Here is a 15,212-nt window from a genome sequence, read left to right as displayed (position 1 = left end):
TGATTTTACGTGTCTAAATCTATAGTCGGATTAGAGTACTACTATGAATCTCCCAATGTCATTCGATTTGAGCGGATAGTCAGTGACCTAGCTATAGATTTTGTTATTCTCACTATTCCGCTTCTCGTTGTAATGGGAGTTGCTAGGTGCACCCAGCACTTAAGGATAAAAGTAAAAAATATCATTGCTTATTTTTTCAAAAGTTTTGCATCCACCCACGAGGCTTTTCTTCTTTTGCGCTTCTTCTTCTTGTTCTACAACCTTCTTCCTTCTTCTGCGACCCTGTGGCCTGTGCACCCAGCAATCCAGCGCTTCTTGGTTTTCTTCTTCCACCCAGCTCCGTTCTGCAGCGTCGTCTTCTCCTCCGCTTCTTGGCCCATTGCTTTGTTCTTCTTCTTCTTCTTCTTCAGCGTGTCGACATTGTCGAGTTATGCACTCTTCTCCCTCGATGTCGTTTGCGTTTCCATTGTGGGGTTTTTGTGTAGTGCTTAGGATAGTTGATCCGCGTATGCATTTGGCTGATCCGCGTTTGCGTTATACTTGAGCACAGTAGTCATAGGGTAGGGATGTAGATGATCCCCTTAGGTTTCAGTTGATCCGCATTTGGTAGGATTCAGGCACGCTTCGCGCGTATTAAGTTGATCCGCAAGCCTAACGCGGATCAACTTGATCCGCAAGCAGCATGCGGATCAACTTGATCCGCAAGCATCAAGTGCAGATCAACTTGATCCGCATGCTTCTTGCGGATCAACTTGATTTGCGTCAAGCTTGCGGATCAAGTTGATCCGCAAGAAGCTTTTTTAAATTTAAGAAGTTTAAATTAGGTTATAATTAATGAAAAATGGTTTTTAATAAGGATTTAGGGTTACTTTTGAAGTTTTTAGCCTGAAGTATGATATTGTATAATGGTTGTTTAAGTTATTGTTTTGAAAATTGGTTTTGAGGTTTTTTGGTTTGTATTGTATAATGTATGAAAATATAATGCTTGTTTAAGATATTTTGTTTGGTGTGAATTTATATTTTGAAGGTTTCATCGGTTTATTACTTTATTTATATCCTGTATGGTAGTGAATATGCAATTGAAAATAGGAACACAAAATATTAGGGTGTAGCTTTGCTTTGAACACAAACTATTAAGTTTTGCTCAAAGTTTCTCCTACTTATGTGTTTCAAGCCGTTAAATTTAGTCACTCTTTAGAATCCCAAAAGGATGCTAAAAAAAATTAGAACCCTGTAATCTTTTTTAAGGGCTTTTCATATGGTGCTTCTCATGTGCCTAAAAAGGATTAGAATCCTTAAATTTAGACAAGAATTTGTGATGGTGCTTGTCATATGCCTCAAAGTAGTAAACTAATTAGGTCCAAAACTTCCTGAAATTGTTGTATAATAGATCATTAACCATAAAATAGAGTCATAAACTATGTTAGCAATAAGAGAAATAAATGGTGCCACTCGGATGCCACAAAGGTGAACCTAGCTCATCCATGACATAGCTGAAAAATATGGACAAAAACTACGTCGAGACTGAACCCAACCATTAGGCACATGAGAAAATGAGCAAAGAAATATGTCGAGAGTGACATTTAGGCAAAAACTATATCCAAGTAATTTTCAGAAACACACATTCAACTATATCCAAATAAGTATTGGGCAAATAAAACATTTTGGTCACTCACTCCTTCTTACTAGCCACCATATATTTAGACACTCCTCCAAACCCAACGATTCCATTATCAAGTCTTCTTCAAACTGGTCAATCATTCGAAAGTCCAAACCCAAACACAAAGCACCAAAATTCTCGAACCTTCCCCTTCAATATAAAATCCTTACTTTCAAAACCTCTCCCAAACCAAACCAAATCAAATTTCCAAAACCATACACACACAAACATAAAATTTCTAAATTTCTCCTTGAGAAGGGAAAATGCAAAATACCCTTTGAAATTGTGTGGTAAACATTTGCAGATCGCGGTTAAGATTAGAGGATTAGGCCGTGCCGTAGGTAGGATTGTTGGCAGAGGTCTGGGGAAAAGGGATGGTGATGATTTTGATGGTGCTCCCCAGCGTCGAAGGCCGACAGCATTGGCACTCATGCAACGGGTACCTATCACTGTTGCCAATGATGTGCCTGCAGTACCAGAGGCTGAGCCTGCTATAGCTGGCGATGAGCCGATGGTAGATGTTGACGCACAGGAGACCGGTTCATAGACTAACGCACAGGATACTGGTGCAGAGGATGCTCTAGATGAGGCTGAGGGATTTCCTGGTGGACCTAGGGACCCATCAGTGCTTACGGAGTATGCTGAGCATGTTGCAACTAGCGTATGGTCCGGAGAGGTATTTATAATATTCAATTTAAGTTATCCGTTAAGTATTATTTTTTATTGAGTTTTTGGTTACTTCAAAATATTATTTGAACAAATTGTTTGTTCCTTTATACTTCAATTCAGGAACGTCCTGAGTTGAAGTTATCCTCCCATGGGAGGAAGGTGCATAAATTAGGCAGACATGTTCCTACAATTGAGGAGATGGTTATTGGGACAGGATTAATTCCTTTGATCATGTGTTCAGTAGACACCGGCAATCATGGACTTATATCCTCGTTTGTCAAGAGGTGGCACCGGGAGACGAGTACTTTCCATCTTCCAGTAGGGGAGGTATCCATCACGCTGGACGATGTCGCGTCTTTTCTTCATTTGCCGATCGTTGGCGACTTCCACGCCTTCCAGCCTCTACACATCGATGAGGCGGTGCTAATGTTGGTTGAGTTACTGATGGTCTCACTAGAGGTAGCCATGGCCAAGACACGACATTGTTGTGGACCATACGTACACCTGTCTTGGGTACGAGACATTTATCAATGCAAATGTCAAACCCAACACTGGACAGTTGCAGCTCGTGCTTATCTTCTGCATCCTCTGGGTTGCACTCTTTTTGCTAATAAGAGTACAACCCATGTTCATGTTGTATTCTTAGACGTCCTGCGTGACCTCACTCAGACTAGGAGGTATGCATGGGGAGCTGCTGGCCTCGTCCATATGTACGATCAGCTTAATGATGCCAGTATCAGCACCAGCCAACAGGTTTCTGGTTACATCACGTTGTTACAGGTAATTAACATGTTTTTCATAAGTTAATTACAAAAATGTTTTAATGAGGGTATTTTATTTCAGACGTTCATTTTGAAATTTGTATGATTTTCATGTAACCTCTGTAGTGTTGGATATATGAGCACTTTCCGTTAGTTGCAGAATGCAATGCTGATCCGAACTACGACGAGGTGCCACCACGTACGTGTTAGTGAATTGCCACAAAGAAGACTATGAAGAAGATATCTACGGAGATGTACAGGCAGCGCTTGGATCATCTCAGAATTCTAAATGTCTGCTGGATGCCATATGCGGAGCACCGACCGATCCAAGAGTTTCATCTGATTTCATGTTTCTCAGGACAACTCCGTTGGGGGTCTATTGTTGTCAGATACAGACCGGAGAGGGTTATGCGCTAGTTCGGATACGTCCAATGCATTCCTACACACCCTGTCAATTCATGGGTGTCATTTGATGACGCAGACGATAGGCGGACCCACTACTCAGACCATCTGACGCCAGCAGGTGACACATGTGTTATGCCAGGTCAGTGTGCGCCCGACTACATCGATTGATTCTTCGTGAAATCACAACCATTCATGACTACGCCATAGACATCAGATCCTCCTCGAGATGCATCTGCAATGCAGCCCAGACAAATCCCTCAGGTGCCAGAGTCACGTATCCCTCAGGAGCCAGCACCAACATCGACACATGTGGATTCTGATGCGGACGAGCCCAGGCATGTAGTGGTAAGTGTTACTATTTGGTTACATGTATGTCTTTTACTTGAATTAGTTTAATACTAATTTGTGTAATTCGTTTGTTTTCAATTTAATAGGAGGTTTGTCATTCCATCGCAGAGATGTTAGAGCATCACCTTAGCCTAAATGAAGTCAGGCCAGACACATCGACACATGAGGTCATCCAAAAAATGCCTCAGGATTGCCAGGGGTGTCACGGAAGACCGCAATATGCATGTCAGGTCTCGACGTAGGCGGCGCACAGATTAGCCATAGTTTATTGACACCTTTCATATTATCAGTTTTGGACGATGTATTTGACTGAATATTTTGTATATTTTAAGTTATTTTGATTAATAATATTAGTTTATAAATTAGTGTTAATGTTTACATGTTATTTTGCAATTATGTTTAAATTACTTGATCCGAAATTTATTCCAAATTCATCAAAATATTATGAATGGAAGTAAGTAAATTAGAAATGCTATATAATTATTGCCTTAGTAAATTATAAATGTCATTTAAAATTTAAAACATATCTACATTATTTATTACTAATTAATTACTTTAATGATAATCCGTTTTAATAAAGTTTAAGTTTTAAAAAAATTCAGTCTCTTACGGATGAAGTTGATCCATAAAAGACTTACGGATCAACTTGATCCGTAAGTCTTTTACAGATCAAGATGATCCGCAAAAGGAAAAAATGCAGGGGCACTTATGGGATTATGAAAGGCTGCTGGGTGCACCAGCAATAATGTTGGATGCACCTAGCAACAACCTAAGATTAGTTGGGTGATAAAATGAGAAAGAATAAAACGAAAGTTGAATGATAAAATGAGAAGGAATAAAATAAAATATTGTAAGTTTTATTCTTTCATTAATAAAAAAATTAATAATTAACAACTAATATTTATCAATTAAAAAAATAGTCTACTCCTGGGGACAACAACTAGCTACCCTCCAATGATATTAATGCACCAACTCTTGGAAATATAAAACTAACTTTGTGTTTGGTTGTAAGAAAAGAAAGAGAGATTTTATATATTTACTATATTAAATTTTTGGCTCTCTTGATAATTTTGTCTAGTTCCATCCCTACTTGGAAGAATTTTGATAATCCAGTTTTTAGTATACTTGATTGTAAGCTGTGGTGAGTTCTCTTACCCTTTATTTGGTTAGGTAAAAATAGAAGTGGGAGGGGGAGAGCATGGAAGAGAAAGAAAGTTTGATATTTTGAATAACTTAGTTGAATGAAAAAGGGAGAAAAGAATTTAAAATTTTGGTTGAGACTTGCGTAAAAATAAATCCTCTCTTAACTGATTGGATTTGTTGAGAGGAAATTGACATTGTGTCTGCTGCTTTGGGACAAAAAGAAGACCTCTTTTATAAATAAATATTTATAATAAAGGTTAAGATAGTATTTTCATAAATTAAACAATTTTTTTTTTTTTTCAATCAAATAATTTTAATTTAAATCATATTTTTCTTCAATTTTATACTTTTTTTCTTCAACCAAACAACCCTTTTCATTTTAATTCTCACGTATTCTCTTCAATTATACTTTATTTCTCTTATTCAATTAGGGGTGGAGGCGGGTTTAGTATTAGGGGGCCTTGCTCCCCCTAAAATTTTCAATTTATTTTTAAATATGTATATATATATATATATATATATATTAAATATTTATTTTTATTTAGGGGTTTAATTATGTAAATAATATTATTTAAGTATAACATAAAAGTAATTTAAATATTTTTAACAAAATATTCTATTCTTTTTAGTATTTGTTGTAGAAATAATTGTATCTTTTTTATTGTTGTAGATAATATTTGAGTACCATATATTTTTCTTTCCAATAGTTAATATTATATTATTATTTTAAAAATTATAAATAATTTAAGAATTAAAGATTATATATAATTTGATTGTAATCAAATAACTTTATTAGCATTCTCTTTATATTGATTTCAAAATGAAAGGTTATCATTCATCTTTATCAATGAGTCAAATTTACAAACATTATATAAGAAAGTGTTTAGTTAAATTTTGAAACACATCAATAAATATTCTATCTTTTGTATTATATATCAAATTACTTCAAAGGTCTATTATAAAGTTATAGTCTTTGTCATGACACAATACCTTTCTTCTTCTATTTTGTAACGGTCCGAAAGTAAATTATTTTTCAATGTTATTGACTACTATTGATGTAAAAGATAATTGAGTGAATAATATAGTTTATTTTAATTTAATAGATTTTTAACATAACAAGATTTTTTGTAAAAAAAATAATGTTTAACATATTCATTAGGGTTCTTGGTGAAATGTGAAATTGATGATTGTTATTTGTAATTTTGGGTCTTTTAAAAAATATTTAATTTATCTTCTATGTAAACATATTCTCCATTATATATTCTTAGATGAATTTTAAAAATACATAATTATGTAAACATAGTATAAATTTTGATGTTAGTTAATATATTTGACCTCCCAATTGTTAAATCATGGGTCTGCCCTTGTCTTCAACCAAAATGTTATGTATGATAAGTTAGTTGATTTTTACAATAATTATTTTAAAAGTTATATAACCATGATTTTTTTTATACGTTGATAGCATCACTAATGCAAAATAGCCATACAACAACGATTCTAAATCACTTTTAAAGACGATTTTGAACCGTCTTTGAAGTCAACGTCGTTGAAAGTCAACAGTTTCGACGACGGTTCCATAAATAACCGTCTTAGAAAATGATATCTTTCTAAGATGATTTTATCTAAAAACCATCTTTTCTAAGACGGTGTTAACTAAGAACCGTCTCAGAAGCATACCCTTCTAGAGAATCGTCTTAAAATAATACTCTTTTAAGACAGTTCTTAGAAAAGATCTGTCTTAGAATATATAATTTCTAAGATGATTTTTTAAATAACTGTCTTAGAATGTTTTATTTAAAAAAATAGAAAAACATATTTTATTTTCATATGATGATACAAAGTCCCAAATAATAATAATAACAATAATTGAATTATTTAAAGAAATATAACAAACTAAAATTATTTAAAGAAACATGGAGGACCTAGAGAAAAAAATAGCCACCTTGGGTTAAATATGATATCTGATAATATAAAAGCCCCTAATTTCTAGTGACAAGCTAACAACTATTTTCATGATTAACATGTGTTAAATATGATATCTAACACTCCTCAAGTTGGAGGATATATGCCATATAAGCCAAGCTTATTATAAATGTAGTAAACACAAGCCTTTGAAGGACTTAGTGAACATGTCAGCCAACAATAGATTACAAGAGTTAGAGCAAGCTTCACCCTCTTCAAGCATGTAGCTGTGAAGGAATCAGTAAAAATTAATAAACATGTATTTAAACTAATGAAACAAGATTTGAAATACAAAGTAGAAACCACATACAAGTAAAATAAAAAATAAAAACAAAAGGGAGAAGTACAGAGTAAGTTCAAAGAGGAACACTAAAAAATTTCTTATTCTTTTCACAGTCAAATCAAACTCAACAAGTCTCATAGGCTCACAAGACCTTGTTTGCGGTCTCAAACTTAGAGGCTATCATCCTTACCTTTCCCATGGCATACGCATTGTTAATCTAATTCTAAAGCCTCTGCCCTCCACTAGCAGCCATGTACTGCCCCAATATGTACTGAGCAGAAGAAGTCTCCTACAAGATAAAAAAAAGTGATAATACTCATTCACACACATTTTCCAATTCAATTTTCCAAATGTGACCTAACAAAATGCTTAACATGACATAATAATGACAATATCTATTGATCTTAGACAACATAACTTAATAATTAAGAGGAATGAAACAATTTCTAAACCTAGGTCTATATGATCTGTAAATATAACCAACTTAACAAGAAGAGGGGACAAACAACGGGGATGTCTTTGATGCTGAGGTGAGGGAAGGGATCTGTGGTGCACACATGGACGGGGGCGAGTGGAGAACCTAACACGCCAAGAAGAAACCTCAGATCAGACTTTTTGTTCTTACAAGAGGACGAGGAGGAAGAAGAAGAAACAGAGGGTGCTCTCACGAGTGATCCTTTCATCCATTGGCCCCACCTACCCTCTCCGCACGTGGAGTCATGGTCGTCGTTGTCGGTTCTGTCGAGTCCTTCTTTCAGCGGCGAGAGGGTCTCCGCGGGCCTAAGGCTTCCTGATCTCGCAATGATGAGCTATGCCACGCGGCACATGGTGCTCCCAGCAACTCCCCTTCATGTTATCGCCACCCAACCTGTGCTGATTCCATCTGTGCTCAATGGGCGCCACGTGTCCTGCAAACACCAACACAAACGATGACAAAGAACCCAACTCATAGATTCGATCATTCTTGTTGTACCTGATTTTCTGCCATTGCACCAAATCTATGATCATCACGCCCATGTTGAAGCTGCATGGTGGGGCAGAAGAAGAGGCACGACAGAGAAGTGGATGGCTTTGACGGGTGGAAGGATTGAAGGGAGGGGGAGAGGAGAATGACCTAGAATATCATCAGCCACAACATTTTCACGCGGCGGAATCCTAACCAGAAGAGGTAAAAATAAAAAGTGGTCTTCATTCACAGACGGTCTTTCAAAACCATCATCTTTGAATACTTGATATCAACAACGGTTTTGTGAGAAAACCGTCCTTGGATTATGGTTTCAACCCTACGAAGGCGGTTTTGGTAAAAACTGTCTTTAAAATATTTATTATATTTACAAAAATGCCATTGTTTTGAAAATAAGGACGATTTTCAGAGGACCGACGTTGAACTTGCGATGTTGAATCCGGTTTTTTTAGTGGTGTATATAATTTTCACAATAAGGGTGTACAGAAATTAAAATTTTTTATTTATTACTTCATTTTGAATTATCTATCATAATTTGGAATTTTTTTAACCATTATAATTAGGACATTTGACTCCTCGATGAGACCTCAAGTTATCTCCACAAGATTTGGTCCTTTAAGTCGATTATGTGACTAATTCTGGATCCAAAGTTTAGTCACATTTAAAGCTCATTATCTTTCTCCAAGAGTGTATTCTATGAGATCAAAACCCAGGCCCTCTCATATAAACTCAACATGTATTGTCAACTGAGTTACACTTATTGAATATGTTTTGGAATTTCTAATTTGTTTTAAAATATTTATCATTTTAAAAAAGAAAAAATATTAATTATATTTAAAAACACTTTATTTATATATTTATTGATATTGCATCTATTTATTTATGTATATCTAGATAGATAGATTATTTAAAGTTTAGTATATATTATTTTAAGGATATTTAGACTTTATTTAATGGTTAGGTTGATACAATATAAAGTGTATCAAAACATGACAGAATATTTAGAGGATAGTTGTGAAATCTGGTTCGGCCTAGCCGGTCGGACCGGTTCAATCGGAACCTGGTAGCCTAATCGGGTCTATTCCTCTATTAGATCGGTCATGCAATTAATTCGGGATGACTTGGTCAAACCCGGCCAGTTAGGTAACCGAATCCTGGTTGGACTGGTCCAACCCGATCAATTTTTTTAAAAATAAAAATGGATCACTTCTACAATGCCATTTTGATGTCTCATTATCATCAATTGTTATTTTGGAATATGGATTAACTTTTTTTACTCAAATAATGTTAGTTATATACTTAAATAATGTTAGTTATATACTTAGATATATATATAATTTTGATTTTTTAATATATATTGGATCAAATTAAACCAATTACTGATCCACTGATTGGATCACTAATTCACTAAACTACTACTTTGACTGAATTAATGACTGGACCAGATTTCCCAACTATAATTTAGAGTAATTTATTTCGTGGAAGACATTAAAAGAGAATGACTTGGACACAACCTCATAATAGATATGAGACTTCTACATGAGCAGAAGTAACATGGGGCACATCCTGTTGAAGATATACTTTTGTAACTACATAATATTTTATTTTTCAGTTTTTAAAATAGGATTTAGTAAATAAGTTGGTTTCCTATATTTTAGGAGTAAGTCAGTTTTAATGGATTAGCCTAGTAAATAAGTGGTTCCTATCTTTAAGGAGCAAGTTAGTTTTAATATTTTATTTTGCTAATATCTTGTTATCTGATTAGTTTATCTTTTGCTATTTATTGTATCGCTGCTGAGAACAATTTGAATTAGAATATAATGATTTTATTTCCTCTGCATACGTATTGACTCTCTTTTATCCTCTGTTTTTTTATAATTTCCTCCACAAAACCAACAATTGGTATCAGAGTCTTATTCTTACAGGACCTGCACCATGGAAGGTGAAGCAAGTTTTTCCCACATAACTCTTCCAATCTTTGATGGAGAGAATTATGATCTTTGGGAAGTGAAAATGCAATCCTACATGGAGTCTTTGGATTTGTGGGATGTTGTTGAAGAGGATTATGAAATATATCCGCTGCCTGAAAATCCCACCATGGCCCAAATTAAAAATCACAAGGAAAGAAAGATGAAGAAGGCAAAGGCGAGGCCATGTTTGTTCACTGGTGTTTCACAAATGATATTCATCAGAATCATGACTCTTAAATCACCCAAAGCAATTTGGGATTATCTGAAAGAGGAATATGCTGGAGATGATAGAATACGAAGCATATAAGTGCTAAATTTAAGGAGGGAATTTGAGCTTCAAAGGATGAAAGAGTCAGAGACAATCAAAGAATACTCAAACAAATTGTTGGGTATTGCCAACAAGATAAAGTTGTTGGGTATTGCTGATTCGAGAATTGTAGAGAAAATTTTGGTAACAGTGCCCGAGAGGTATAAAACATCAATAGCTTCATTGGAGAACACAAAGGATCTGTCGAAAATCACATTGGCAGAAGTGCTACATGCCCTGCAAGCTCAAGAGTAGCGAAGGTTGATGAGGCAAGATCGTGTTGTCGAAGGTGCTTTGCCCGCCAAACATCATGAAGTTGATGAAAGCAAAAAGGGTTTTTTCAAGAAGAATCAACCAGCAAGCAACGAAAATAGTGCAAACAACCAAAACAAAGGTAAGGATAAAAAGAAAAATTATCCACCTTGTCAGCATTGTGGCAAAAAAGGTCATGCATCTTTCAGATGTTGGAGGAGACCAGATGCAAAATGTAACAAGTGCAACCAGATAGGGCATGAAGCGGTGATCTGCCCCAACAAAAATCACCATGATGAGGGAGCTCATATTGCTAATCAAGACGAGGAGGACCAACTGTTTGTGGTCACATGCTTCTTGAGTAGTGAATCAAGTGAAAGTTGGTTGGTTGATAGTGTTTGTACGAACCACATGACATATGATAAGACTCTATTCAAGGATTTGAAGCCAACTAATGTCTCAAAGGTCAGAATTGAGAATGGTGGCTATATTCCTGTAAAAGGAAAAGGAACTGTTGCAATTTCAACGTGTTCAGGTATCAAATTAATATCAGATGTTCTTTATGTACCTAACATTGACCAAAACTTGCTAAGTGTAGGTCAGTTGATTAAAAAGGGATTTAAAGTGTCATTTGAACATCAACATTGCTTTATCTATGACATTGTTGGCCGGAAAGTTCTAAGGGTTAAAATGAAAAGTAAAAGTTTCTCATTTGATCCAGCAGAGGAGGAGCATACAACCTATTTCACTCAAGTCGCACCCACGAAACTCTGGCACAAGAGACTTAGTCATTGCCATCTTGAAAGAATGCTAAACATGAAAAAAAAGGAAATATGCAAAAGAAAATTTGAAGAAGCTTCAAATGGAGGAATGCAAATCTGTTAGCACACCAATGAATCAAAAGGAGAAGTTCAGCAAGGAAGAAGGTGTTGATAACATTGATGAAGGATATTATGGGAGCTTGATTGGATGTCTAATATATCTCACTACAACAAGACCAAACATTCTATTTGCTCAAAAGAACAAAACTGGAATTTTTGTTGAGAATCAAGTAGTCATTGCTATTGCAAACAATCCCGTGTGTCATGGGAAGACTAAACATTTCAACATCAAGGTTTATTATTTGATAAAGATGCAACAAAGTGAAGAAGTGAACTTAATTTACTGCAAGTCTAAAGATCAACTGGCTGACATGTTTACAAAGTCACTACCTATCAACAAACTTGAAGTCAAAGAATTGGAGTTTGCAGTTCCAAAAGCAAGGAGGAGTGTTGAAGATATACTTTTGTAACTGCATAATATTTTATTTTTGAGTTTTAAAAATATGATTTAGTGAATAAGTTGGTTTCCTATATTTTAGAAGTAAGTCAGTTTTAATGGATTAACCTAGTAAATAAGTGGTTCCTATCTTTAAGGAGCAAGTTAGTTTTAATTAATATTCTGTTTTGCTAATATCTTGTTATCTAATTAGTTTATCTTTTGTTATTTATTGTATCGCTGCTAAGAACAATTTGAATTAGAATAGAATGATTCTATTTCCTTCGCATACGTATTGTTTCTCTTTTTCCCTTTATTTTTTTATAATTTCCTCCACAAAACCAACACATCCTATTGTAAGTATAGGAAGCACTTCATATCTAACATTGTATGATATTATCTGAATATATGGACAGAAGTAACATGGGGTACATCCAATTGTAAGTATAGGAAGCACTTTATATCTAACATTGCTTGATATTATCTGAATATCTGGACAATTGATGAGTATAATGGGCTGTCACAACTCACAAGGTAGAAAGAGGCAATGCTTACCTGTCTCAACGACAATCTACCACCGAAAATCTTTTATGATCTGATGCTAGCTGAATGTACCGGACCTAAACTTTTACTATGGTATGCATTGGAAACACATGCATGTAATTAGTTCAAACCTAACTCTGTTCCGTACCATTCAAATCATATATGTAGGGCACCTATGGATGCCTACACAAGACATGTTAGAAAATGAGGTGAAAAAGTATGGTTAAGATAAAGGTAGTTTTTTTTACAAAAGAAGACTCCTGTTTTAATTTTATTTTTATTCGTTGGATTCCATTGAAATATAATAATTTCAACTACAATTCCTCAATATATGTTGGATTACACTGAATTATGTTAGTACATGTTTGGTGTGTAATTTACAAACTTAAGTTTGGATATGTTAGATTACATTGAATTATGTTAGTACATCTTTGGGTTGCAGTTTACACCAAATTTAAGGTTAAGGGTTGCAGTTTACACCAAATTTAAGTTTGCAAATTGAGTTTGAAAAAGATGTTCTAATAGTCGCATTTCAAAAATTGACTTTTAATTTTAAATTAAATTTTAATCTCAAACATATTTTTGAAGAGTAATCAAACATGATTCAAACTCATTTTTCTTTCAAACTCATTTTTACATGAGATTAAACCAAAACATTTTTAATAACCGTGTTTTCCAAACTTTAAACTTTTAGTATTTTCTACAATCACAGCCCATTCATAATTACTAAGTTCAACCTTTATTATTAAGAGGCATATTATCCGAACCAAATAAGTTTTTTAGATTAGATCTGACCTAGAATTGGTGGATGTTCAAATATTCAAAGAATCTTGGACTCTTAAGCTATATTATACAATCAGTGGCTGGCTTTTGTAAAGGGCCTTAATAGAGAAATAAGAGGAATCCACCGTATAGCTGGTACTTTATTTGCTGATAACTCCAGATTTGGCATCTTCTTTTTACAAATTTGATTGTGATTTGTAATATATCTTTTTCATATTTTTGTACTATAGCAATATAATTTGAGCTTTGGATCTTACTTTACCAAACAGGTAATCAAAGCATGCTTACGCGTATGTGAAATAGAATAATTAAGAAAACTAAAAGTTGGGAGCATCCTTCATCTTTTCAAACACAAAAGAGATTAGGCTAGGACTCTGAAAATGGAATTCAAAGATATGCTATAATATTATGGGAATACCAACGTACTGGGATCATAAATATAATTGGGCCACCTAAATGACCTTTTAAAATAAAATTGTTAAAAATATGCTATTTATAAGTTTTTATATGAATTCTTTCGCTATTGAGGAAAAAGGTCAAACCCTTTATTTCCTGGAAGAGATCAAATTAAGCGAAAATTTAAGTTAAGAATATGCATGATGAACTTTAAAAAAATCAAATATATTTACCTATCATTGATCGTTTTGACCTTTTATTTAAACGATGTGAGTCAACTTTCTTTTCTTTAGGTAAGAGACCTGTCGGCTGTCAGAGTCTTTTCTGGTAAACCAATTTTAAAATTAAAAGGTTTAAAATCAAAGAAAAAAAGAATCTGATAATAAAAAGATGACCAGTTTCATATTTAAAAGGAAAAGGTACAATAAAAATTGGTTATATATATGGTTCATTCGGTCCCTAAAATTATTCGTATTTTTATTTTTAATCCTTTTTATATAAAAAAAGTTGTAAGTTTTAATTTTTGAACAATTTTTTTGACAGTTCATTATTATTATAAAAAAATATTGACGGTGATAATCTGAGAAAAGTGTACTCTAAATAATAAGAACAAAAACTTGAATTATATGTATATGTAAGGACTACATGTTTTTTGTTTTTCCTTATAAGAATTAAAACCTTTTTTAATTAAATGAATATCAAAAGGTCACGCGGTGAATACTTGTCCACTTAAATTGAATTCCATATATGTCATATTGGCTTCAATGTAGAAGTTGGTGGGAACAATGTCAGAAAGTTTCAAGATAACTCTCAGCTATCATACATCTTTGAATAAAAATTGAGTTATTAATGCAAAGCGTTGTTCTACTTGTACATGATGTGGGTTGGACAATGACATAGAAATTCACTACACAACTTCCAAATATATATTATTAGAAAACTGGTTAAGGGGGAGTATTCAAAGTGAAACCTCAAAGTAAATTAGGATGACTTAATTATAGTATTTTGTTGGTAGAAATGGTGGCATCTTTGTAACAACTCCTTCATTAGATTTTCCTCGAATAATAATAAATAACTTTGGTGCCTGCCTTGTGCAATAAGTTCAGCAACATCAGCAATGACAAGCTTTTCATAGAATGGGACAGAGTCCTTTCCCTTGAGGCTTAGCCCACACATATATAAGGAACATAAAAAAGGCCACCATTATATTCTCCCTGCAGTACGCTTCATGGTTGAGTATTTATAGGGATCCAGTTGCTATTGGTCCTACAAGAATTGCTATTTATCTCTACCAACTTTTAAATTTTATTAAAATGACTATTTTACCCCTTAATTCAAACTCATAACACTCTCTTTTTTGTAAAGTCGAAACAAATACATAACAAAAACGTTAATATAATTTGCAGTTTAATGATACATATCTGTTTTTAAATTCACATTATGATCATAGACCATTTTCTTATCATGTTATCATTTTGTTATTATAGAATAAAGTATTACTACAAAATT

At 34.0% G+C, this 15,212-nt stretch overlaps 1 protein-coding gene across 1 annotated transcript; it reads left to right on the top strand.

Moving 5' to 3' along the window:
• Window positions 1-448: 448 nt before the first annotated feature.
• Window positions 449-3,960, top strand: LOC114424187 (protein MAIN-LIKE 1-like). Its single transcript, XM_028391040.1, has 7 exons — window positions 449-481; window positions 1,965-2,174; window positions 2,220-2,336; window positions 2,450-3,109; window positions 3,217-3,279; window positions 3,703-3,830; window positions 3,930-3,960. Exons 1-7 carry the CDS (start codon window positions 449-451, stop codon window positions 3,958-3,960), a joined length of 1,242 nt encoding a protein of 413 aa, XP_028246841.1.
• Window positions 3,961-15,212: the final 11,252 nt, after the last annotated feature.

Source organism: Glycine soja, chromosome 8 (assembly GCF_004193775.1).
Source record: "Glycine soja cultivar W05 chromosome 8, ASM419377v2, whole genome shotgun sequence".
In the NCBI taxonomy this organism is placed as follows: domain Eukaryota; kingdom Viridiplantae; phylum Streptophyta; class Magnoliopsida; order Fabales; family Fabaceae; genus Glycine; species Glycine soja.
Note: the sequence above shows the minus strand (reverse complement) of the source record. Positions and strands in the feature narration are given on the sequence as shown.